The sequence below is a fragment of the Branchiostoma floridae genome, chromosome 1 (genome assembly GCF_000003815.2).
Source record: "Branchiostoma floridae strain S238N-H82 chromosome 1, Bfl_VNyyK, whole genome shotgun sequence".
Lineage (NCBI taxonomy): Eukaryota > Metazoa > Chordata > Leptocardii > Amphioxiformes > Branchiostomatidae > Branchiostoma > Branchiostoma floridae.
Genome location: NC_049979.1, coordinates 6,736,452 through 6,761,447, shown reverse-complemented (window position 1 = coordinate 6,761,447; position 24,996 = coordinate 6,736,452). Strand labels below are relative to the sequence as shown.

At 44.5% G+C, this 24,996-nt stretch overlaps 3 protein-coding genes across 3 annotated transcripts in view; 2 read left to right on the top strand and 1 right to left on the bottom strand.

The window, feature by feature from the left end:
* Nucleotides 1-5,481: 5,481 nt before the first annotated feature.
* Nucleotides 5,482-7,927, top strand: LOC118425372 (neuronal acetylcholine receptor subunit alpha-10-like). The gene is made up of 5 exons (XM_035834183.1): nucleotides 5,482-5,614; nucleotides 6,082-6,219; nucleotides 6,553-6,715; nucleotides 7,186-7,287; nucleotides 7,449-7,927. Exons 2-5 carry the CDS (start codon nucleotides 6,091-6,093, stop codon nucleotides 7,925-7,927), a joined length of 873 nt encoding a protein of 290 aa, XP_035690076.1. The 5' UTR covers nucleotides 5,482-5,614; nucleotides 6,082-6,090.
* An 870-nt stretch (nucleotides 7,928-8,797) lies between these two features.
* On the top strand, nucleotides 8,798-14,393 carry LOC118415117 (neuronal acetylcholine receptor subunit alpha-7-like). The gene is made up of 9 exons (XM_035819481.1): nucleotides 8,798-8,976; nucleotides 10,580-10,719; nucleotides 11,171-11,215; nucleotides 11,351-11,460; nucleotides 12,021-12,159; nucleotides 12,516-12,653; nucleotides 13,265-13,427; nucleotides 13,520-13,621; nucleotides 13,731-14,393. The coding sequence occupies exons 1-9, from the start codon at nucleotides 8,916-8,918 to the stop codon at nucleotides 14,207-14,209; spliced, it is 1,377 nt and encodes a 458-aa protein (XP_035675374.1). The 5' UTR covers nucleotides 8,798-8,915; the 3' UTR covers nucleotides 14,210-14,393.
* Nucleotides 14,394-14,602: 209 nt separating this feature from the next.
* LOC118415073 (DDB1- and CUL4-associated factor 5-like) overlaps nucleotides 14,603-24,996 on the bottom strand; it is a gene marked incomplete in the record, with an annotated part of 17,268 nt that continues 6,874 nt past the window's right edge. Inside the window, 10 exon segments of the mRNA XM_035819458.1 lie at nucleotides 14,603-17,485; nucleotides 18,129-18,182; nucleotides 18,427-18,699; nucleotides 19,140-19,258; nucleotides 19,802-19,868; nucleotides 20,645-20,858; nucleotides 23,113-23,242; nucleotides 23,625-23,764; nucleotides 24,092-24,128; nucleotides 24,969-24,986. Coding sequence (XP_035675351.1) covers nucleotides 15,449-17,485; nucleotides 18,129-18,182; nucleotides 18,427-18,699; nucleotides 19,140-19,258; nucleotides 19,802-19,868; nucleotides 20,645-20,858; nucleotides 23,113-23,242; nucleotides 23,625-23,764; nucleotides 24,092-24,128; nucleotides 24,969-24,986 — 3,089 coding nt within the window.

Genomic DNA, 24,996 nt, shown 5'->3' with positions numbered 1-24,996 from the left:
AACCTAGATAAATCTATAGCTAGTACGTACTTTTTCGGTTGTCACGGTCATGGGAGAAAACATGGTAAACTACACTACACTTCTTCTACTTAAATGAGAGGTATATCAAGTAACCTACAGGTGACATTAAACATAACCCTCCCTCGGCTGGGTGTAACATGAGCCGTCCCAGGTGCAGGTGGTCCCCCCTGTCGGACCAGGTCCTTTCCAGGGACTGTTGTTGTACAGCTGGGACGGGACGGTCTCCTCCGGGTCCCGCCGATTCAGAAACGGCGACGCCGTCCAGGAGGACGAGTCGGACCAAGCCGGCAAACTCTGCTCCTCTACAGCTTCGGCTGGAGGTAACAAAAAAAAATACGTGCGGATATGTAAATATTGTACTTAGTACTCCAAAAATCATCGGGTAGTAACGTTACTACCGAAAGGCAAAAAAAAAAAAATCTAACAGGGACATTCTATGTCAGCACGCCACAACACACACCCCTACTCCATGCGCAAACACTATTAAATCTCTACCAGACTCCAGCCTGGCTAAATGATAATATAGGGGACTTTGACCAAGTTAGGAATAAAATTATAGTAGGAGTTAATTGGTCTAGGAGATGCAAACACTTAGCAGCCTTACACCACAGCTAGGAGTGTTGGCCGGGCAGGTCGCAAACTGTACTCCTCTGACGTGTTTTCTGTCTTATTTGGCCAAATTTCCAGCGGCCTGTGGAGCCTTATAGAGGCTTAGGGTCGCGGGATAGACAGCAAAAGACTGACTGAGATCCCATTGCAACTTATTTGTCCAAATTCTTCTCATTTATATCCAGCCGACACGTCTGCTTGGAGACGAACACACCCCCTTTTACGTGCGCAAACAAAACACTTCTTGCCTCGTCCGACGTTGACGCCTCGTCGGCGCAGCAGAAGAAATAGCAAGACAGCCGCCACCACAGCCAGCACAGCCATAGACACCCACACGCCCAGGCTGTTCCGGTCAGGACCTGCAGGCGCGGGCACTGGGGCTGTGCCGCCGAATTTCTCTCCGACCCGACCGGGCGGGGTGAGAAAGTCCTCGGGTCGTGCGAGCCCGGCTATGACATCCTTATGTTGGCAGGAGTGCGTCCCTTCATCGTACACAAATCCGTCCTTCTCCCGAATGCACCCTCCACACTGAGTATCGTTCGTCCCCCCACACGGCCGAACTAGCTCCTGTCCGTCAGCACAGTATCTGCAGACCCTGCACACGTAGCGACCAGCCTGCAGGTACAAGCGGGGAACGTCAGGTACAAGGTACGCAAACTGGCCAGGTGGACAGGTGTGGGGCTCGCCCGCCGTCCCCATGGCCAAGTGTGCACCCAGGACACATACCACGTACGCAAGCTGACTCACACCTGCCATTTTCTACGAAAAATGCGGAATACTTCTGTTTGAAATGGTCTGGGCGTTGCTCGCCAGAGTCAGAAAAATCACCGGGTGATTCCCCAGCCGAGGCCCTGGTCACGAGATTGAACAAACAAAAATACTTCTACTTAAAATCTTAATTTTTCCATTGTCTAGAGACCTGTAACGTCTGTGCGCATAATGCACAGAAAAAGACTGTGTCGAGATAGATGAATAAAAAAAAAAAAACAGAATGCATGCGCATTGCAAACTCAAGGTTTGTACGATGTTTAGTCAGTAAAAAAATATGAGGTGACGTCATTGCAGTTTAAGGAACCTGTTTGCGTCATCGGGTATTCCCCGGCTACAAGTACGTATGGACGTTGTCCCTACAAGCAGAGGTTCGGCTCCGGGTGTGTTTGTTTCTGGCAGGAAGACATGAAGAAAAGAGCACAAATACAGAGCCCGATAATTTTAAACGCCTAAACCACGTCAGAAAACAGCGGGAGCCTAACCTCTGCTTGGAGAGTATGTTGTCCCTTGGAGACAACATTTGCGACCAAATGCAGCATATATAATTCATTTTCATATCTTTAATATCAAGTCAGCAAATTTTATTTTTGGGGAGGATGGTGCAAAAGAGTACAAAATCATGTGTCTATGATTATGTACCGAATTGTAAAGTTATAACGTTATATATGAATCTATATCGTAATCCCGTTTGATGTTCAAGTTGGCAATGGCGCCCAATATATGCCAAAGGGCAAATGCGTTCATCATGATGTATCTATAAGTCTATATTGTCACTAGAAAGATACCAGCTATTTGCGTAAAATCTCGTCCAAGAGTATCAGTATTTTCAGTCAACTAGGCATCTATCGGAGGTTCTAGCAAAAATATCAGCATCCATCTGCACTGATTTCCACATTGCAAACATGTTCAAATCCAGAATTTCTTGAGTTTTATCATGACAGATCTTCAGGAGACATTCTTCAGTCTTACTTTTGCCGCTTTTCTACCGCATGTACAAGGTTATCACACAGACGTCGAGTTCCGCAATGTTCAGCACTTGGGGCACCAGTGCTAGCTGCACTGCTGGGTTCGAAAGATTACTCACCAGAGATAAAGATAGAATTTTCTTACGTTTTGTACATTTTGTCATACTCAGAATTACGCATTACGCAATATCTAAATTATATCAAATCGGCAAAAATAACACAACCGTGCTGTAATGAACGAACCCCGCAATGCCGCACCTGTGCCCCAAGTGCACCACCTTTACAATGTGCAAAGACCACGCCCGTCTTGTCGACTTTTGACCCGCTAGCTGTGGTGCGGAGGTATGTCAGAATGGAGGTTCGCACCAGATCATTTCTGGTCGTGATCGTTGTGTGCGCCTGCTGTTTACAAGGTAAGTTAACACTTTGTGAGGCTGATAAAGTAGCCAGCATATGTTACGTACACGGAAAAGAACAGAATGACGTAAGTTAAAGCAAAGAACTGATCGAAGTGAAGCGCCCCTTCTCGGCAGGCACTAGAAGACTATAAAATGTAAGCTCTACTTTCACCATTATTTGAAACATGATAATCTGTCGTTTGTTTCCATTTTTCTACATCACGGGACAAATTTTTAAACACTGTAATATTGCTTCTCCTATGCATAGTTTTTCCACGTTGTTCACCAACAATGTGTAGTGGACCCCGAAGGAACTTCTCGCGAGCTAGACGCTAGTAAGCTTCAGACGCTAATTATGAAATCCTGCGTAAGACAAAACCCTGCGTAAGACAAAACATTTTGTGTGTAAATGAGAGTTATGTATGTATTACATTTGGAGTTAGGGTAAACTACCGTAAAGTTCAAGAAGTTTAAAGACGAAAATAATGATTTCTGAAGATAGATGTTCTACATTGGAGTTAGCAAGTTGTCGTTGTCAGTGAAGAATGTAGTTGTACAAGCTAGGTTGTTAAAGTTTGTGTTTTTGTCAAGATGATGATAATCGATACAATAAATGGTAGAGGACTTATCTAGAGCACAATGATTATGTACATGTATCTGGTGACTCTGAAAAACGTCATGGCCACAAATTTTGTGGAAAGACTGGAGTGAAATCAGATCGCGCTCCTTTTATCTACGCAAGAAGGGCAGTTTTACAGGGAACTTTCAAGTGCAATGACTATTGCAGTGCTATTTACACAAGCCTATACTCCCACAAAAAACTCGGCGGCCCTTTACACAATTCTAAGAGCATTTCAGGGTCCATTGGTGTATTGAAATAGATAAGCTGGTTCCGCTACGTTCCAAGAAAGTGTGAAGCAAGACTTGGACCAAATGCCCTTTAGCTTCGGGTCGTCAGCCGACTTTATTTGTCGGTGGGGCGGGGTTTTGTGTTCAAGAAAAAATGCCAAATGATCGCAAAATAGACCCTTTTGTGAAGAAAAGTGAGTCTGCTTTTAGATGCCTCTATGATCTTATTGTAAAATCTGGCTTAACAATTACCTTACTGACCAGCTTGGAATGTTAGCCACTGAATGAAAGACACATAGGTCCAGCTGGTCAGAATACAGAATACAGAACGACACTACTTCTTAAACAGTGCAGTTTAGCAAGACAACTCTTACAAAATATAAAGGGAAGAAATAAATATTTTGATGTTTAAGTTGTGTACTGGATTAAGCAAATTATCCCAATTTCTTGTGTCTTACCATGTCCAGGGTTGGTTGGTTGATAAACTGAAAAAATGATATTTTGAAGTTAAACAGCGGAAGTACACAAAATTGCAATATTTCTGAGATTTACTCGTTTGACCCTGCTCAGGGTTGACTGGTCAACAAACGGCTATACCTCTGAGGAAAGCGCTGCTGGAGAATTATGACAAGCACGTCCGACCTGTCCGGGACCAGGCCACCACTGTCAGGCTGGACTTCGACGTGGCGCTGAGGCAAGTTGTAGGACTGGTACGTAAGTTTGTCATGGTAACCTATCTGCACTACGGTCCATTTACGACATTCGAAGGAAATACATAGGACTATTCTTTACATTAGTATTCAGGACCACGTACATATCAGTGAGGTTTTAACCATCTGACGAAACGTCCGAAAATGCGTTGTTTTGTCTGATATTTCTTGATTTGCGTCGAATGTTTTAATCAAACTCGTTTCGAAAACTTTCCAGGCTGTAACGTTAATTTTCCTACTAAAATCCCTAAATTTTTGCATACGGGTGACCGATAATTATGCATTAAAATACGTACTTTATCTACGGTGAACAGAATGACATGTCGCCACTTGAATTGATAACTAACCAAACTATTTTTGTGCCACAGGAAGAATTAAACCAAGTATTCACCACGCTGCTGTGGCTACGGTTGGTAAGTATTGCTTAAACTCTTAAAGTTTGATTAATTGTTCCCTTTCTTGGCCTATATTGATAACGAAAATACTGCAATATATGATTCTAACACTTCAGTACTGGACGGATGAATTACTTCAGTGGAATTCATCACAGTATGACGGTATCACGACGGCGACGTTCCATTCTACTGAAGTCTGGACACCTGACCTCTTCCTTATCAACAAGTTAGTACAAACACAGCCATCTAACTCGCATTTCATGGAGTGGATATTCTAGTATTATATTTTTATGTTCGATGTATTTAAGTTGTTTTGAACATTTGTTTTATATTTATGTACGCAGGGCGCATTGAAAACCGTCCTAGTGGCGACATGTCGTCCCTGGTTAAAATAAATAAAATGAAATGAAAAGAAATGTGTGGAATTCTTTTTTTTTTTACAAAATGATTTTAGACGTCATGCGTGGTTAGGCCACCTTTCCACTAGACGGCGATCGCGCTGCGCTCTAACTGCGTCCTAAATAGGATGTGTATAACCTTCGTTTTAACACTGTCACTGGGTATATTATACGAAAAGTAAAAGTGTGACTGAGAAAACAACAAAACAATCAAAGTGTAACCAGATTCGTTTCTTTTCTATGCAATTCGTTGAGCGATATGTCAAATTTTAGGTCGCAGAGAGAGAGCACGGCGAGAGCGCCGTCTTAGTGGAAAGGGGGTATTACTAATCATCACATCTGTCTGTCTGTTTGTTAAGCGTTGGAGAAGGATCAGGTGATCTGCCGCATGTTACTGACGTCATCGTGACCAATGAAGGTCGTGTCGCTTGGCGCCAACCCGGACTGTTCAGCAGCGCATGCCAAGTGGACGTCAGTGAATTTCCTTATGATAAACAGGTGAAGTCTTGCTCCCACTAGAATTGACATAATGGTACAACATGTGCTTTCCACTTGAAACCCTAGTCATGTGTGGCGTAACAGGTAGAGCGTTCGGCTCGGAACCTAGAGGTCCCGAGTTCGGTACCCGCCGTGCCCCCGACGTTGTGCCCTTGGGAAAGGCACTTTGGGGTACCTGACTTCGGTCGGGGAGGTAAAAAAAAAAGACTGTATTTACCTGCTGTCTGTACTGTGTATGTGGCACTGTTAATATAAGTTACGAACGTGAGTTCCGTGTCACATTGTCCTCGTCTGTCCAAAAGCAAATAGAAAAAAAAAAACACTAGTCGAAAGCTTTGATTTACATTCAGCATATGCAACAATGACAATGTTTCAAAACATTACAAGATGAATTGTACAAAATATGGAATTCGGAATGTACATTTATAAATTTACTTTTGAATCTTATATCCCCCCCTCCCATACAGATCTGCAAGATGGCATTTTCCTCCTGGCTCTACGACGGGAAGCATCTGGATCTCTGTAACACCTCAAACAGTATGGACATGGCTGCATTCATGCACAACGACCAGTTTGAGGTGACCGGCGCAACAGTATGGAGAAAGGTAAACGGGCCTGGCCTTGGTACTGAAGTTGGCATCTACATCTACACGATACTGGGCAAAACCCCTCGCGGAGCATTTACGCATTCGTTAAATTTTAACTTTAAGTTACGTACCTAATTTCAAGACACTAAAATATTATTGATAAGAAGAAACCACGGACGACCGCCCAGTTGATACAAAAAAGCGACACTTGCGAGATCATATTTAGAAACCGTGTAAAACTCCGATTGCGAGTATGGTAGATAATTTGCAGAGCCCCAACAGCTGTGGCTATTAACACATATACAATGAACAGCAACAGCATCACTGAATGAAACAATATTTCCTATCCAGGAGACGTACTACTCCTGCTGCCCGGATGACCCCTGGCCCAATATCGAGCTGCACGTGCATCTCACGCGCCGCCGTCTGTTCTACATCATCAACATGGTAGTTCCGTGTTTGGACCTGCTGGTGCTGAACCTGGCGGCCTTCTACATCCCACCTGACAGTGGAGGTAAGGAGGCGTTCTACTAATAATGGACCGATCCTGATCGAACGCCATATCGAACAAATAGAACCAGGTAGAACCCCCTATTCTATTTCGAACGGAGCTCCGTCAAAAACAGACCCAGTGGGACATAAATGGCGAAAGAAAAATGCTATGCTATTCTTTGTTGAAGACTACATCCACCGAGTATAGTTGTTGTAGGAGGGAGATCCACTGCATAGCATTACTTTGTTGGTGGGCTGCAGGATGCACGTGTAAAGCAGAGTATGTACAAGACACGGGCACTAGCAGTTCTGTCCGTGAAGGCTGAAGCGCTGTTTTTGACGGAGGTGCTCGAAATAGATCTAGAACATGATCGAACAGGGGGCAGGGCTTCAGAATCGGTTCATAGTCCACTGGGGGTATTCCATGCTTATGTCTAGAAATATAGTTGTGAAAAAAAGACCAATAAGTAATGAACTATGTCTGTTTTCCAGAGAGATTGGGTTTTACAATCACGGTCCTCCTGTCGCTGGTGGTGTTTCAGCAACTCCTGACCACACAGCTCCCCGCCACTTCCACATCCACACCCATGCTTGGTAAGAGATTCCCATTGCAGGGATCCTTATTACCTTCCTCAAGAAAGTTATGCTTTCGGTTCCATTTATGTTTGTGTGTGTGTGTGCGCGCGCATGTGTGCGTGTGCGTGTGTCTGTGTGTTTCATTTGCTACATGCTGTGTTATGCCTATTTTATCACAGGGCAGTTCTTCACCGCCACCATCGTCCTGGTCACCATCTCCCTGCTCATCACCATCCTGGTTCTCCGGTTGTCCCACCCGAGTCACCCGTCCCGGCCGCTCCCCCGCTGGCTCCGCCTGCTGCTGCTCCACTACATGGCATCTTTCTTCTGCATGTGCAGCATTGCTAAAGAGCGGTCTATCTTCGAGACAAGGCGTAAGGGCAACCACCACGAGTTGTTGCAAGACGAGAGCACGGAAATGAAGGACATCGGCGTCAATGACATTCGATACGAGAACGGTCTGAACGACTCTGTGCACCGATCCCTGCTGCACAAAATTTCATCAAAAGTGGAGAGCATCTCGGCATACATGCAGGCAAATGTTAAGGATGGTGAGGAAGAAAGCGAATGGAAAATGGCGGCCCTCGTCTTGGACAGAGCCGCCATGTTAGGAACTGTCATTGCCTCTATTGTGATCAGCCTAGTGTTCCTTTTGTAGGAAATATCAAGTTTCAGTGTTAGTATTAGTAAAAATCTGAAAAGTCTAACACTTCTCAATCAACTCACTGACGTATGCATCGTGTAACGTTATGAAATCTGAAAAATCTAACACTTCTCTATCATCTCGCTGATATCGTGTAGCGTTATTAACAAGTGTGTTGTGTTGTGTGTGCAGTGAACAATTATTTGGACGTGTGGCTGGTGCAAAGAGTCTACTAATGCGCGCATCTCACTTAACGTAATTGTTAACAGTAAGTTACGAAACAACCTGCGAAAAGAATCAGAGGTATACATCAACTGGAATATTATATTGTGACTCGTACGCCATGGCCTGACACACGTATAGCAACTATACACGAGGCAAAAAATAACTTGTCCTACAACGTTCGACGAGCGGCGCGTGTCCTGGCAGGGCTCGTCCTATGGGACACTTTTTTGCGCAGAGTGGAACTTCCTAGGACACGCGTGGAACGTCGCAGGACAAGTCATTTTTTTTTGCCTAGTGCAAATAGACCCTAATTTCGAGCACTGTAATTAAGGTTACACCACAATGATAACTTCCGGGTCAGATCTGTACCGACGGATCCGCAGATGTCACGGTGCATCCATGTGTTACTAATACTCGTATTAGCGCGTCATTGTACAGATTGAAAGTGGTTGCTTAGTTACAAAAACATCCACCAAGAAAGTATTTCTAGTTGATATATGCCTCGAATTAGAAGGCAAAGTGTGATAGTTTGGGAGCGAGGTAGTGTGGTTTAGCATGCAGTCAGGTGTTTAAATCGGAAAAATTATTTGTTTTAGTTTCATCATTAAAATTTTTACCAACATTCCATCGTGTTACTTCTGCACCACAGTCACAGACTGATACTTCGTTGCGTGTGGGTTGGTAACAGCTGGTATGGTCTGTATTCAAACAATGTTTGACGGCGCCACACCTTGTCTGTAGCCCCCAGTAATAACAAGGTGTGTGGCGACAGGTCAGCATGGAGGTCCGGACCAGATTATCTGTCACTGTGGTCGTTATGTGCGTTTGCTGTTTACAGGGTAAGTAAATACCTTCTGCAGCGATTCCACACTCGGTTTACCTGGGGTTCAGTTCAGATAGGATGCTACGACATAAACAGAATAAAGTATAGAGTGGCACTTTCTTTGGTCAAGCCGATCAACAACGACCAAACATGTAGTCAGCGAGGCAGAAACTATTCTAATGGGCGGTATAGAAGATAATTGTAATACAGAATGTCTTCCCTGCAATTCATAATCCTGTAGATAGCCTGTTTTCTACAGTATGTAATAATTGTCGCTTAACAGTATTGAATGTGATGTATCAAGGACAATACGTAATGTCCTTGGACATATCAATGGTAAACAAGTCGGCTTTTGTTGTTGGTAGTGGTGCAGATTCCAGGACAAATGTGCAACCATTCAAGTCCACAGAACATTTTTCCTCAAGTACATGTCTAGAGCCAATCCGTAAATACGGAGATGTCGAACTGTTATACGGCCACACAGTATCGACTTTGCAAGCCATCATGAGCTATCAGTTGATATTGTGTTTCGTTTTGAAGCAAACCTGATTTTGTGAATAACATATAGGCACGCTTTGAATTTAGTATATTCGAAGTTTGGAGCTATTAATGGGGTGCTGATGTCCATAAATTTCTTTGTCAGACACGTGGAAAGTCTTTAAGTTTAACATGACCTCTGTGAAAGTTTTGGTTTAAGTTCCCCTGTGAATGCCACCTTCCAGTTAATTTAGTGTAAAAGGTTCAAACGGTGCACTTGGCTGGTCTCATTCGCACGTCTGGTGTTTGTAACATGGCGAAGGGTGGTTAGACCGGTTCAACTAGGCGGCTACAGACATAATGTCAGATACAGGCCGATGACCTACAGTGTTCTATCACCCTCCCACACAAGGTTGACAGATTCAGATTCAGCTTTATTTCTGATTGGCTTGGCATGTGATATTAACTATGAAATAAAAAATACACATGAATTTCGACATCAGTCACATAATCACTTACATGCATAATTAATGAAGTTTAACATTTATGCATAAATGCATCTTTTAAATTTTAACAACGATCAGATAAATTTTTAGTCATGATAAAATTAACAATCATTACTAATTGACTATCGCGGTAATGCCTTATTACGTAAGGCATTACCGCGGTAGTCAACTCTGCGTGGGAGTGTGTCTTCTATAGGGTACGTATTTGAAACGTGTCTTCAACACAACAAATTCAGGTTATCTGTCATTTCCAGTTTATGCTTCGCATCACCAACACAGAACAAAAGTCCATGATAATGTTGTCTCAATAGTTTTCATAGCAGTGCTGTAACATATAAGCGGCGGTTGCTTGTACATGATATGAATTTAAGTATATCAACGTTATTCCCGGTTCTTCATCGATCTCCGAGAATCACTTCCACAGAAGTAACCAGTTTTTGTGGATGTAACGTTATATATATATACTCGTATATAGCAGGGAGATTTTGCCGAATGTGGCCCGCGCAACGGTTACACAGCTGTCTCCTTCATATACATAGGAAAATTGGTCTTTACAGCTTAAAAGCTGCGTTTTATATAAACTATATCAGACGTGACACTAATTCAACATAAGGCACTTTAACCGAACCTGTCCAGGGTTGTTTGGCCAATTCGCGGTTCAACCCCTGAGGAAAGCGCTGCTGGAGAACTATGACAAGCGACTCCGACCTGTCCGGGACCAGGCCACCACTGTCAGGCTGGACTTCGACGTGGCGCTGAGGCAGGTTGTGGGGCTGGTAAGTTTGTCATGGTGCACTTGGCTGGGCTCTAAGGCCATATTGATTTGATTATATGGATGAGGCGCGCGTCAATTTTCGGCCGTTTCCAAAAATGAAATAAAAAGTTTTTAGACATACTCTAAATCGTACAAAGCAGCTTCGAGATAAGCAAATACATGCCCTGGATTGCAAGCATAAATATCGGAAAACGTATACTAGTGTCATGTTTTTTTTTGGTCCAATGTTTTTTTTTATTATCACGCTCGCATCAGTTTTTGGACTCCATATAATCAAATCAACATGGCCTTACTAAGCTCAGACTCACTAACGACGGCGCCGAGGCATTGCCTTTAAATAACAACTGGAAACTACGTGGTTTTGACGTTTACCATTGACATTAGTATCAGTATCGTGATAAATTGCCATACAGAATTAGTAACCTGACTTACGAATGTGTTTGGTCCCACAGGAAGAATTAGACCAGATATTTACAACTCTGCTGTGGCTACGATTGGTAAGTACTGTACTGCTTTGCTTACTTCAATTCACTCTTTTCTTGACCCATCTTGATGCTGAAGATGATGGAGGTTATACAAAAACAAGCCTCCAAACACAATATATATGATGATGCATGATTCTAACGTTTCAGTACTGGACGGATGAATTACTTCAGTGGAACGCGTCACAGTATGACGGCATCACGACGGCGACGTTCCATTCTACTGAAGTCTGGACCCCTGACCTCTTCCTTATCAACAAGTTAGTGCGGCAACCATCTGACTTTTAATACGCCTATCCAGTTTTTTTTATTGAACAAGCATACTAAAGCAAAATACAGATAGCGGCCAAGTCAAGTTGAAACAACTTATACTGGCGCCGCTATCAAAACAAAATAAAAAGGGCGGATAATTGACAAAAAAGACAGAAAGATAAATATTAACAAAAGTAAGAACAAATGGTATTGAGCGGTTGAAGCGCAAGTCCTAATTCTCCTCCCTCAGTGATTTAGGTAGGACACTGAGAAAGCATAATTTGAAGTGATGGTTGAAGAATTTGGTTTATGATGGTGAGAAACGGCCCGTTTGTACAATGAAATTCTGAGTTGAGCACATAATCATACAATTTGTGGAATAGTTACAAAGAAAAGAACCACAGAGTAGTAAATGTGTGATTTCTCCATCAGAAAAGGAGTAAATGTCGAAAATATGTTCTACAGTCGTTGAAAGTTTGCGCATCCAGTTGGTTGAGAATCTTTTGTATTGTTAAATTTCCATGAAATCAGGTACTGCCCATCATGTCAATCTGTTATTTTCCCGAAGTATCGGAGGGGGGTCAGGTGATCTGTCACGTGTCACTGACGTCACCGTCACCAGTGAAGGACGCGTCGCTTGGCGCCAACCCGGACTGTTCAGCAGCGCATGCGAAGTAGATGTCAGCGGATTCCCTTATGATAAACAGGTGAAGGCCAGTTCAAGCAATAGATAACACATTTGTCATCAACAGTATTATAATTAAAGGAACCCTAATCTCCACAAGAAGGTGTTATTTTCCAATAGATGTTAATTTTAGCAGATAAATTATGGATGCTACTTCACATTGTACGATAAAATACCCACTCGTCTCGCGTACATCAGAAAGCATTCAATATTGTACTTAACTCCCCAAGTACTCTTGAATTCAATAAGTAAGTTCAGCCTGTAGCTGAATACAATGCGTCTGACATGGCCTGATGAAAGTTCGGTTACAAAACCAAATTGAGGGAATGTTCGATAGCTACGTCTGAGAAAATGCCCTGACCCCCCTCTCCTATACAGACCTGCAAGTTGGAATTCTCCTCCTGGCTTTATGGCGGTGCTCAGATGGATCTCTTCAACATGTCAACTAGCATGGACATGACTGCGTTTACGCCGAACGACCAGTTTGAAGTGGCAGGGTCAGAAGTATGGAAAAAGGTAAATGAGCCTAGCCTTGGTGCTGAACTTGTCAACTGGGAATGCAGGGAAAACATGTTGGTGTGGCCCTTACGTCAATAGGCTCAACACGTTATCATCACGAATTCGTCTTTCGGAACGTGAGGACGTGCCTCGAGCTCGTAAATCAGCGAAATTACTAAAAGGTTGGGTACCTACTGGCTGCAACTGATTTACCAGATGTATTATAGATAGACCATGTTTGATGATAACTAGGCCCAGTTTACACACAAGAAGATGAACCTGTCCTACGATGATTGTTGCTGGCGACATTTGCCAGGTCAAAATTTGAACCTATAAAAATCAATTGCAGGCACTGTAAACACTGTGCCAACAGTTACCCTCCAAGCAGAGGTTAGGCTCCGGCTGTTTTTTTAAACGTTTTTATAGTCGTTTTTATCGGGCTTTCTATTTTGTATTGTTAGGTTTTGGCAATGTTACAAGATACAATACAAAATAGAAAGCCCGATATAAACGACTAAAAAAACTTACAAAAAAACAGCCGGAGCCTAACCTCTGCTTGAAGAGTAGCCAACACTCACATAACATGAAGAGGATAACAACAGCCAACAGAAAGTATATTTCCTGTCCAGGAGACGTACTACTCCTGCTGTCCGGATGACCCCTGGCCCAGTATCGAGCTGCACGTCCATCTCACGCGCCGCCGTCTGTTCTACATCATCAACATGGTGGTTCCGTGTTTGGACCTGCTAGTGCTGAACCTGGCGGCCTTCTACATCCCGCCTGACAGCGGAGGTAAGGAGACGTTCTTCTGATAACCACAAACACTGGGGTGTGTGTAAGAATTATAGTTGTGAAAACGCAATGAACTATGCTTTTTTTTCCAGAGAGACTGGGTTTTACAATCACGGTCCTTCTGTCGCTGGTGGTGTTTCAGCAACTCCTGACCACACAGCTCCCAGCCACTTCCACATCCACACCCATGCTTGGTAAGAGACTCCTAACTGTAACATACCCTTCTGTCAAATTTGCAGTCTATGTCGATTGTTTGTGAGATACAAGTTAACCTCCACCGTGTTTGTGCCTATTTCACCACAGGGAAGTTCTTCACCGCCACCATAGTCCTGGTCACCATCTCCCTGCTCATCACCATCCTGGTTCTCCGGTTGTCCCACCCGAGCCACCCGTCCCGGCCGCTACCCCGCTGGATCCGCCTGCTGCTGCTCCACTACATGGCGTCCTTCTTCTGCATGTCTAACATTGCTAAAGAGCGGCCATCCTCCGGGACGCCTCGGGACGGCAGAGGTACCCACTTGTTGCACGACAACGGCGACACTGAGATGAAGGACATCGGTCGTGACACTCTACAGGAGATCGCCCTTACTGACGCCGCGAACCGATCCCTGCTTCATCGAATTTCATCAAAGGTGGAGAACATCTCGGCCCATCTGCAGAGAATGGTGGACGATGAGGAGGAAGAAAGCGAGTGGAAGATGGCGGCGCTCGTCGTGGACAGAGCTGCCATGTGGGCGACTGCTGTTGCCTCCATCGTCATCAGCCTCGTGTTTCTTCTGTAGTAAAGTTGCGGGGGCTGCAGTACCTGACCTGGACGTCAGAATATTGTAAACAACAACGTTTCTGGTCCAGGAAAATCAGTCAGGACTTAAGAGGCTACTTTTGCAAGCCAGACTAGCTTCATGATTTGCATTCACTGAAAAACGTTTGGTAGGAATAAAAAAAATCAAATGCACAAGAAAGAAATAGTACGAGATGGTGGCGTATTCAACTACCTTGAAAGTACACGTATGCACATTTTTGCGCACAGCACTCCCCACACAACTGCCTTTTTAACGACGATCACTGCCAATTTACAACAGTGTACAATCATTTAGCAGCGTGCTGTGCTCCATCCAACGTACATGTGCACAACAAAACTTGGTTATAGATGGTGCAAAGAATCACAGTTACTCTGCAAACATACCAGGTTTTATTTTTTCCAGGGATGTGGCGGCTCAATTAGAATTCATTACTGGGTAATGACATTACCTGTAGTCAGGTAGTCGAGGAATTCTACTACAGACGCTGACAAGCTTGTGTAAGCTATGCTTATATTGGGCATTAGCTATACATTGTAATTCACCGCTACAATGGCACATTTCTCTAAGCAATCATCTGAATTGATTGTATACACTATTTATCATTTCTGAACATCAATATTTTCCAGCTTGCCAACTACTAGTAGTTCTGCTAGTAAGCAATGGAATAACAAATACCCCAGGCCAGACATGACCGTTATCTTGTATTGTTGAGGAATTGGTTAACAATGCAGGGTGAAACATAAACCATGCATATGCCTCTGACACTTAGAGGCAGAGGAGAGACTGTTTGACACTGGTTGGTCAGTTCTTAGGAAACATCTGTCTCTATCTCTGGTATAGCTTATGTTAGCATTATTACTTAGGCTGCACGGAGGATACTGACATGTAAACAAATGTACACATTTTCTGCCATTTTCATTTGTTCTGAATCTTTTCAACAATTCCAAACAGCGGTTTTCATAATAAGGTGAACTGTACTTTGGGCAACTCATCTTGCTGGTTATTCTGAAGTTCTCTGCAGGGAGGTGTCTATTTAGAAAAAAAAATCTGTACAGCAAAGTGACAGGATTGCTACTTCAAAGGTATGGATGTAAACACTGCTTTAAATAATTTGTTCCTTGATATCCACTTGATAAACATTATATTGCAGCACATTGTAGACAGCTCTGAGTTAAATGGATTTATCTGACTACCATCATTTAAATGATAGAAAGTCCCCTATAGATCATCATCACTGTCACTGTCCCCCAGATGCCCCTGGTCACGATTTCTTGCTCTTTCCAATCTGTTTTTGAATCTCCTAAAATTGTGCCATTCAGTCTCAGTTCTGTCTAAGCCAGTAGCTGAGTTTGTGGGAGCACAGTTTGTTGCTGCTGTGCCACTGTCGGAGTGGGAAATTGTACCATTGGAGCTACTGGAGGGTAGGGGCTCCTTCCCTGCACACAATGGCAGTTCTGGAGCTCTTGGCACAGCCAGGCCGTTATCAGTGCACGGAAAGTCTGGTTCATGACCGTGTAATACTGGTAATCTGTCCGGTTCTGTCTTATCACTGGACACTCTCCCTCTCTTGGCAGCTGTAAGTCCATCATTTTGTGTTGTTTCTGTGCTACTCCCTACTAGTTCCTTGTGACACCTTTTCCTTGAGCTGTCCATGCCATAGGAATGGTCAGTCGCAGCTGACTGTCTCTTACCCACACTGTTAGTGTCCATTAGCTGACCGCGCTCCAATGTTGAGCCGTTCGCTAGGTCCCCATTCTTCAGGTCCTTACTGACTTCCGCCACTACCCTGTGTTGTCCAATAGCATTTCCTGATGCTGACCTATTACTCTGTCCAGGGGCACATGAAACTGTTGCAGCAGCACTTTGTGAGCCCTGCATCATCCCTACACTACTCATCTGTGGTTCTGCAGCAGACGGCAGGCTACTGTGTGTTATACTCTCATCACCACTCGTCTGAAAAGCTGCCTCAAGACCAACCGACTGGCCAGCGCTCCTGCTCAAGTCCTGACTCTCCTGTCTACTTCCTGCACTTCCCTCTGCTGAGCTGCTGTCCCCTTGGGCGCTGTGCTCGGGCGCGCCCCCCTCCCCACTGCCGCCTGCCTGCTGCGTGGTTGCGTCCCCTGCCTGTGCCTGGCGCAGGGCATTGCGCCACTGGTTGTGTCTCTCCACCACCTGGTTGTACTGCTCCACCAGGTTCTGCAGCCGCTCCAGCATGGCCTCTCCCGTCTCCTCCGGGTCGTGGCGGATGACGATCGTCTTCCCGTTGACCCTGCGGTGCTCCTCCCTCTGCTGCTCGCCTCCTGCATCACCAGCTTGTCCACCATCTCTGGCAGGTGCCGCAACAGGACCAGCATCCCCTGCAGCAGCCCCTGCAACCTGCTGGTGTGTTGCTGAGGGTGCCCTTTCCTCCTCCTCACCTGTGTTAGAAACTGGTTCCTCTGGTGCCATGGACTGCTCTACCTGGTTACAGGGCACAGCTTCAGAGCCATGACCAGGACTTTCTGGCCTTGTTCTGGCAACTTCCTTCTCTGTACACGTCAGCTTCTTCAGGGGTTCATCCTCGGAGGAGTCTGAATCTGAATATGGCACGAAGCTTTCCCCTGCTGAGGTGGTTTGGACCTTACCCTTCGTGTTGGCGGTTGCGCTTGCAATGCCATCATCAGAGGACTGCAAGGAAGTTCCCGCCGTCTGACTGGTTGTTGCAGCTGGGGCGCTGTGGGACTGCGATGCTGCGTTTGTCCTGCTGAGTCTCCTACGTGCGTTCCTCTGCCTCATGGCTGCTGCTCTCCTGTCCGCATCGCTGTCGCTGTCACTCTGCTCATGCCGAACAGACACGGAGCTGGAGGCTGTGGAAGATCTAACCCTCCTTCTCCCTTCAGACACGGACGTCACTCCCCTCCTCTCACCAAGCTCCCGCCTCCTGCCCCCTGCGGGAACAGTCACCCCCCTGTCGGGTGCAGGGCTGCTCCCTCTCCTGCTGCCAGATGCAGCCCCCTCTGCCCTTTCTCCATCCCCCCACATCAGCACCCGTAGTCTCCTGGGTAGACTGGTGTTGTTCCTGGCGGTTTGCTGCGTCGCAGTCGAGCCTGCTTGCTCATCACTGTCAGAGTCGCTGTCGGTTGACAGAAACTCTCGCGACTTGGGGTGCAGGGGTGTTCCCTCGGTGTTCTCACTGGTCCTGCTGGATGCGTACAGCAGGCGGTCTGTGGAGTTGGTGTCACTCTGCCTGTCTCCTGGACTTCGTGGGCCAAGCACCTACAACAGGAATAGAGACATGTATTTCTTGATCAAACGAGTTGTTTCAGAATACCCCTAACACCCGTACATCGTGACATAGATAGTGAAGTAATTCAAATAATATGACTTCCATTTTTTTGCACTTGGTACGGGTATGAATTACGGTACTGTAAATCAATTTATTTTCAAGTGGACTTAGTTCAACTGTAAAAGGGGAATGATGGTTTTCTTGATGTTTTACGTCTGCGGTTAAAATAATTATTTTGTACAGTAGTAACACATTGCAAGTGCAGGCAAAAGCAAAACTGACGCAAATATCTTAAGATTTACCTGTGAGAGAGTACCTGTGTGTTGCCCAGAACAATGTGGTAAATAGTAAATCTATCTTGCCCCTGACCTGTGCCCGTTCCGTGGCCCTTCCCGTGGAGTCACTGTCGAGCCCTGCCATGTGTTGAGTTAATACACGTTGCCAAGAACAAATCGCAGGGATGAAATACTGTTTTCTGCATTAAAAATTACCTGCACCAGACAAATTTTACCTGCAGCACTCTGAATTTAAGAGTATGGATCATACTAAAATTGTTCAGGAACCATTGCTATTTTTTCTTTTACACTTATACTTATTCGAGCCCTGAATCATAAATGTCATCTTGCCCCTGACCTGTGCCTGTTCCGTGGCTCTTCCTGCCGAGTCGCTGTCCAGCCCCGCCAGCTCCTACAGCCAGAAGTGGCAAAATATTAGACATCACAGAACAAGGAGCATTTCCAAACCTTACAGAAAACCTACAAAACCACAGGCTATCAACTTGAATAGTCATTTCATGTCTCCCTTGGGAATTCAGTGTTATGTTATGTTATGTTTGAAACAACAGCAGATAGAGTTCAGTCTGCGACAAATACACATTTAGAGTGTAGTTAAGACTTGGACAAAAGCATGGCCAACATATACTTTAGTATACCTGCAGTGGTCGGAAGATCCCCTCGTCCAGATCCAGGCTGTCCTCCGACTCGCTGCTCCACCCCTCGATCTCGCGCTGCACCAGCGAGTCGAAGAAGGCGATCATGCGGGGGTCCTCCTGCACGGACTGGTGGCCGTAGTCGTGGGACAGGCCCTGGCCGGAGTTCAGCACCAGGCTGATGTACTCCTCGTGGGTGTACATGCTGCGCTGGGGCGTGCTGTCCTGCTGGTCAATCTGTCCTCCCGACTCGGGCTGCTTAAACGGACTCCACACCTGGGGAGGGGCAGGGCAAAATATTACTGTTAATCCTGATTTTTCAATGTACTTATATACTTATGTAACTTGAACTTATAAATACTGCATCATTACTGATAACAAATAATTCGTCTTGGTTACGATATTCATTCACTGTGAACATTTAGTTTTGAGAACAAGTTAAAGTTAAATTTTCTCAGACTGTGATAGTTTGGTACAGAGACGACAAAGTGAAAGTACTTGTAATCAGAGATAGCAGACTTCACCCACTATAAGAACATATGGAAACACACACAAACAGACATGCCATGCCACACACACACACACATACACACACACACACACACACACACACAAACACACACACACCATGCCAAGAGAATACTTCACTCCCAAGGGGCTGAAGTATTGTAGATAACAGCAGAGCTCCTACAGTAGCCATCTACATCTACACGTACCTTGATGACCTTCTCCACGCCTGAGGACACCACCAGGTGAGTGGCGGGGTTGAAGCGTACCTGGTTGACGATGGAGCGGTGCCCTTTCAGCACCATGTGAGCTGTCACTACGCGAGGTTCTGTGGACAACAATACACAGGTGCTTAGTTAAAGTTCATGTCAGACCAGTCTCAGTTACTGCGAGTGGATGACAGTGTCTCATATGGCTACTCAAGCCTAGGGCAGCACCGAAAAGTCTCAAACACTAAATGCAGGGTAGTGTGGGTAGTGAGCGAGGGAGGAGGAGTCGCTCTTTACGTTGCTGTCTCTTAGTCTCTGCTTCATAACGTCGATAGTTTTATAGACTGCTACATAAAAACATTAACAACTGTTCATTCAGGCAGTCAAATGGCAGGATTGCAGACAGTCCACTGAACTGATGGTCTTTAATGCATTTTAGGGCACCTAAACAAAAAGAATGTTACCTGAAATATTGTTACCTGTAAGTAATATCTTGTACTTTGACTTTTCATGGTAATCTTGCACTACGTAGAGTTTGCTGTTCAGATCACCAACAGGCAGAGCACTCAGGCAGAGACTCGGCTAACAGCAGATTTGTTCCTGTGTTATATGTTCTGTACCCACTATAACAGCGCCAATAGCTGTAAGCACGGCACTCTTACCTAGTTCTGTATCCTCTGGTATGCGCCACAGGTAAAGGTTAAAGTCATCTGACCCTGACAGCAGATACTGAAACAGAACAAAACCAATTAAGCACTTTCTTCTGCTGTTGCATACAAAAGATTCCATCCACCCTCTCCTCCCCTTTCCATTACAGGCATGTACAAGTCTTCAAAGTCACAGCTACCATTTGCAAAATCTGTCACATCCTTGGACCTTCCCTGGATGTTGAATTAGCCCATTTTCAGCCTCATGATTCCTGTCACCACATTGTAATAATACCATCCTCTACCCTTTCTTTTCTTTTCAAAGTTATGGTCATTCTGATACACAAAGTATCAAACAAATGACAAACCAAATGTAGCCTCCTTCCCAAGTGTATTGTAACAGTGGAGTTCAAGCACCGCCAATTTGACCATGCCAAACAGCTGTCAGTCTTTTGGCCGAATCGGTTGCGTGCTGGGTTTGTGAGCTGGCGGCCTGGGATCTAGTGTAACAGCGGGGTTCAAGCGCTGCCAAACCGACCACACCAACATCTTTTGCCATTGTGGTTTGCGCATTGGGTTTGTGATCTGGCTGCCTGGGTTTGGCACGGGTTCCAATCCCAGGGTCAGGATATTGTTTCTTTCTGGTGCTACTCTCCCCTCTAGTTGTTTCAGTATGAACCTTACAACACGACCGTTCCATGTAACCTGTACCCACCTGATCCCTGTCTCCAGCGAAGCAGCAGCTCTTCATGGTGCAGGAGTTGTAGTACCCCGGGTGGTCGAACTGGCAGGTGTATGAACCCTATAACACCCTACAACACGACCCCTCCATGTAACCTCCACCTAACCTGTACCTACCTGATCCCGGTCTCCGGCAAAGCAGCAGCTCTTCATGGTGCAGGAGTTGTAGTACCCCGGGTGGTCGAACTGGCAGGCCGCTGTGTCGGAGTGCAGGTTGTAGAGGACGGGGGGCAGTCGGCGGCGCAGGCCCATCACCTGGGTCCCCAGGGCGTTGAACTTCACACTCATGGCGCTGTCCGAGGTCAGGCTGCCACCAAACCTCTGCACACAGCTGCAGGAAGGAAGTGTCAGCAAGGAACACAATGAGGAGGCTGAGAGGCAGTTATGGTAGAAAAGACTACTACTACTACTACTACTACTACTACATGTACTACTACTACTACTACTTCTATCATAAGAATTTCTACTCAAAGGTCTAACTCACACAGCTGCAGGAAGGAAGTGTCAGCAGGGAACACAATGAGGAGGCTGAGAGGCAGTTATGGTAAAACAAGTGCTTTTAAAAAAAGCTGGCGTTTCGTCTACGTTTATGAGTGTGAACTGTCTTTTTCTTGAAGTAAAATCTGTTAGAAAAAGTCACTCAAGGGCTGTTGCGTCTATAAGAAAAATTGTTATTTTGGAAAGGAGTACTGTTTATTAGCTGGTCTTGGCTTACAACTTTATTTCAAATGTACAATAAGTTCATTATAAAATCTATCAATATACTCAGGTACTTATGTACACTTGAAAAAGCACCATCAGCACTGTGACAAGATTCTATCTAAATTGACTACCAAATGTCAAACAAATATCCAAACCAATTAACAGCTACCTCATCTCTATTATACTGGTTTCCGCATTTACAACATTTCTTCCTTGTTTTCCTAGATAATTTTGCTAATATTCATGAAAATTTCCATACTTTTGTGTCGAGCGGTGTGACTTTCTACATCCGTGTTGTCTGAAAACTTCTGAATGAAGTCGATACTGAACAATGGAGCATTTGCTACTGTAAGAAAGGATCGCTGTTTTTGATGGAGTTTCATGCAAATAACATCAAGAGCCTCTGTTTACATCATGAATAGTAGTTTAGTGGCGAGTGTTTTGCGAGAATCATCTTACCGCGCATAGGAGCCGCTGTACGGTATTTTCCATTACCATGAACAGAAAAATTCGAATGCCGGGTTTGGAATCTATGAAGTCCTGTTCATAAGACAAAGGCCTTGCATACATGAAATGAATACTAAAATAATAAAAAAATGATATATAAAAATATAATATCAATAAATAAATAAATAGAATATTTATATATTATCTTCAATATTTAAAAAGAAAAAAAATTCACTCTCGGATTCGAACCAGGGACTTTCGGATCCGATGACCTATGACATGACCGATTGAGCTAAGTTGTTACGTGTATTGTATGTGAGTGTAGTCGATACTGAACAATGGAGCATTTGCTACTGTAAGAAAGGATCGCTGTTTTTGATGGAGTTTCATGCAAACAACATCAAGAGCCTCTGTTTACATCATGAATAGTAGTTTAGTGGCGAGTGTTTTGCGAGAATCATCTTACCGCGCATAGGAGCCACTGCACGGTATTTTCCATTACCATGAACAGAAAAATTCGAATGCCGGGTTTGGAATCTATGAAGTCCTGTTCATAAGACAAAGGCCTTGCATATATGAAATGAATACTAAAGTAATAAAAAATGATATATAAAAATACAATATAAATAAATAAGTAGAATATTTATATATTATTTTCAATATTTAAAAAGAAAAATATCCGCTCTCGGTTTCGAACCAGGTACTTTCGGATCTGAAGGCATAGGACTTTACCGACTGAGCTATGTGAGTGTACATTATGCTTTAACCTCACTACATAGTATTATTTATGTCGATTTTCGGTCGCTTTCTTGATGAAATCTTTTTTTTTTCTTGTGCAATCTTGTGGAATAGATGTTATATGGCCATTTTCCAGGATATTGAAGTCCGAAACCACAATGCAATGGTATTTCCGTTGTAGCAGTTGTAGCAGTTGCATGCGGTCTCGTTGAACCAAAACCAAGCAGTTGTAGCAGTTGCATGCGGTCTCGTTGAACCAAAACCAAGCATCCATGCATCGAAGCATTGAAGCACTGAAGGTAAAACCCAATACATTGCGTTTCGTCGCCAGAGGGCGACGAAACGCAAAAAACTACTACTACTACTACTACTACTACCTTAAGCAGTTCTACTCAAAGGTCAATAAACCATTTCTCTCTCTCTCTCTCTCTAAAGGTCTAACTCACACAGTCACGCATCAGAGAAATTCCTTAAATGTTTCCAAGCTGCTGCAACAATTGGAGCTGTTAGGATAGTTCTAATGACTACCATAAGAAGCTACTGGCATTCTGGCAACACTTCTGATGTTTGTACTTTTCTCCCAACCTGACTTGTTTCATCTTAAAATGATATTTCAATTGCTTCCAAACCATCACCAAGGTGGTCAAATCTTATCATCTCTTAGTTTTCTTCACACTGTCATTTCACACTTTCCCCACCTGCGAGGCTTCCTGATGTCCCAGAGTGCGATGCCCTCCTTGGAGTTGGCGGTGGCTAACAGCCGTGGCTCCACCGGGTTGTATACCACGGCATGGAAGGCTGATGTGTAGTTGGCCAAGCAGAAGGGCTCTGGGAGGGAAATGTAAAAAAGTATGAATATCAACATCAGTGTTATAGCCATCCTGTATTTTTTTTGTCCCTTGTGTAGGACAAGTGAATTTTCGAAAACTTGTCCAACCCTCATTGAAGAGGTTTTCTTCAAGCAATGACTGTTTTTAAAGGTAAGGTACTTACTTCCGAATTTTTGACAGCAAATGATCTACGCAAGCCTGACCTAATCTTGTGCTCTATCACGAGATTGAGTCTAGGTCACTCTCCGTGAACAGGACGGAAATTTGGTATGTACCTTACTTTTAAAAACAGTCTCATTGCTTGAAGAAAATTTGGAGTAATTCTCCAACCCTGTCCTTCATCCCTGTATCCTTGGAAACACTACAAAAAAAAGACCGACCTGCTGTGGGGTTTTCGCGGATGTCCCAGATGAGCACCCTGCCATCATCACAGGCGCTGGCAAAGACGTTGTCGTTGTTGGGATCGACGCTGAGCCCGTACACGGCGTCCTCGTGGCGAAACACGTCCTTGGTCTCCCGACTGGAGAATGAGAGGGCCAAAGTTTCAACGGTGCAATACTTAAGCTGTTATTGGAATCAAATAGAAAAAACTGTAATTCTTTAACGCTTTACATTGGTTTACTGTTCAGTTTTTATGGTGACTGTTTCACCGTGAAATTAAAACCATTTTTTCATTACAGTACAGAACTAGAATCGCAGTAAAGAAAACTTAAAACCACCATGAACAATCCATTTTCTTCTAAAATTAATTCCAGCAAACCGAAAGGCATTTACAGTACACTGTGTTCATCCAGCTGGATTTGAATGGGACCATACACTTTGACAAATTATTGTAAGAAAATCTCACCTGGCTGTGTCATGTAGAATCACTTGCTCATCATTACCTGACAGGGAGAGACAAAACACAAATTGGCATGGACAATCACTAACAACATTGTTACGTTACTTCAAGTTACACCATGATATTCAAATGAGTAACAGTTAACAGTAACAGTTAGAACTAGGCAACAAACTAGCAAAAACCTTAATATATCTGGCAGTTTATTTACGATTTCATGTCTCTTTGTATATGAGAATAAACAAATTAATGAAATACACAACATTTCCAAGAAACATTTATCAAAACTCATCCAGTACCAAGATGCAGCAATGTAACCAAATCACTCTACGCAGCCATAATACTTTTATCAATGTGATGGGCATTTCCATCTATTGTAAATCCCCAGCAACAATTAGATATCAATGTCACTGTCGCGACCCAGCCAACCCACCCACCCTACTACATCCATCCACCCACCCCACTACACTCATCCACTCCACTATAACACACCCAGCACACTAAACCCACCCACCCCACTACACCCACCCACCCCACTACACCCACCTCACTACACCCACCCTACTACATCCATCCACGCACCCCACTCCACCCACCCACTCCACTATAACACACCCAGCACACTACACCCACCCACCCCACTACACCCACCCACCCTACTACACTACACCCAACCAACCCACTACACCCACCCACCCTGCTACACCCACCCCACTACATCCACCCACCTTTAGCTACTATACCCACCCACCCTACTACACTACACCCACCCACCCTGCTACATCCACCCCACTACACCCATCAACCAAATTTTACTACACCCACCCTCCCACCTTACTACCAACCCATTACATCTATCCTCCCTACATACCCCTTTTGTCCAGACCTGCTGAGAAGATCCTGCCTCTTATCGC

What these genes read in the sequence shown, in the direction of transcription:
- LOC118425372 (XM_035834183.1), top strand. Translation starts at nt 6,091, where the DNA reads ATGGCATTTTCCTCCTGGCTCTACGACGGGAAGCATCTGGATCTCTGT. An exon ending in CATCCCACCTGACAGTGGAG is followed by an intron (nt 6,716 to 7,185) that starts GTAAGGAGGCGT and finishes TCTGTTTTCCAG; the next exon opens with AGAGATTGGGTTTTACAATC. An exon ending in CACATCCACACCCATGCTTG is followed by an intron (nt 7,288 to 7,448) that starts GTAAGAGATTCC and finishes ATTTTATCACAG; the next exon opens with GGCAGTTCTTCACCGCCACC.
- LOC118415117 (XM_035819481.1), top strand. Translation starts at nt 8,916, where the DNA reads ATGGAGGTCCGGACCAGATTATCTGTCACTGTGGTCGTTATGTGCGTT. An exon ending in CATCCCGCCTGACAGCGGAG is followed by an intron (nt 13,428 to 13,519) that starts GTAAGGAGACGT and finishes TTTTTTTTCCAG; the next exon opens with AGAGACTGGGTTTTACAATC. An exon ending in CACATCCACACCCATGCTTG is followed by an intron (nt 13,622 to 13,730) that starts GTAAGAGACTCC and finishes ATTTCACCACAG; the next exon opens with GGAAGTTCTTCACCGCCACC.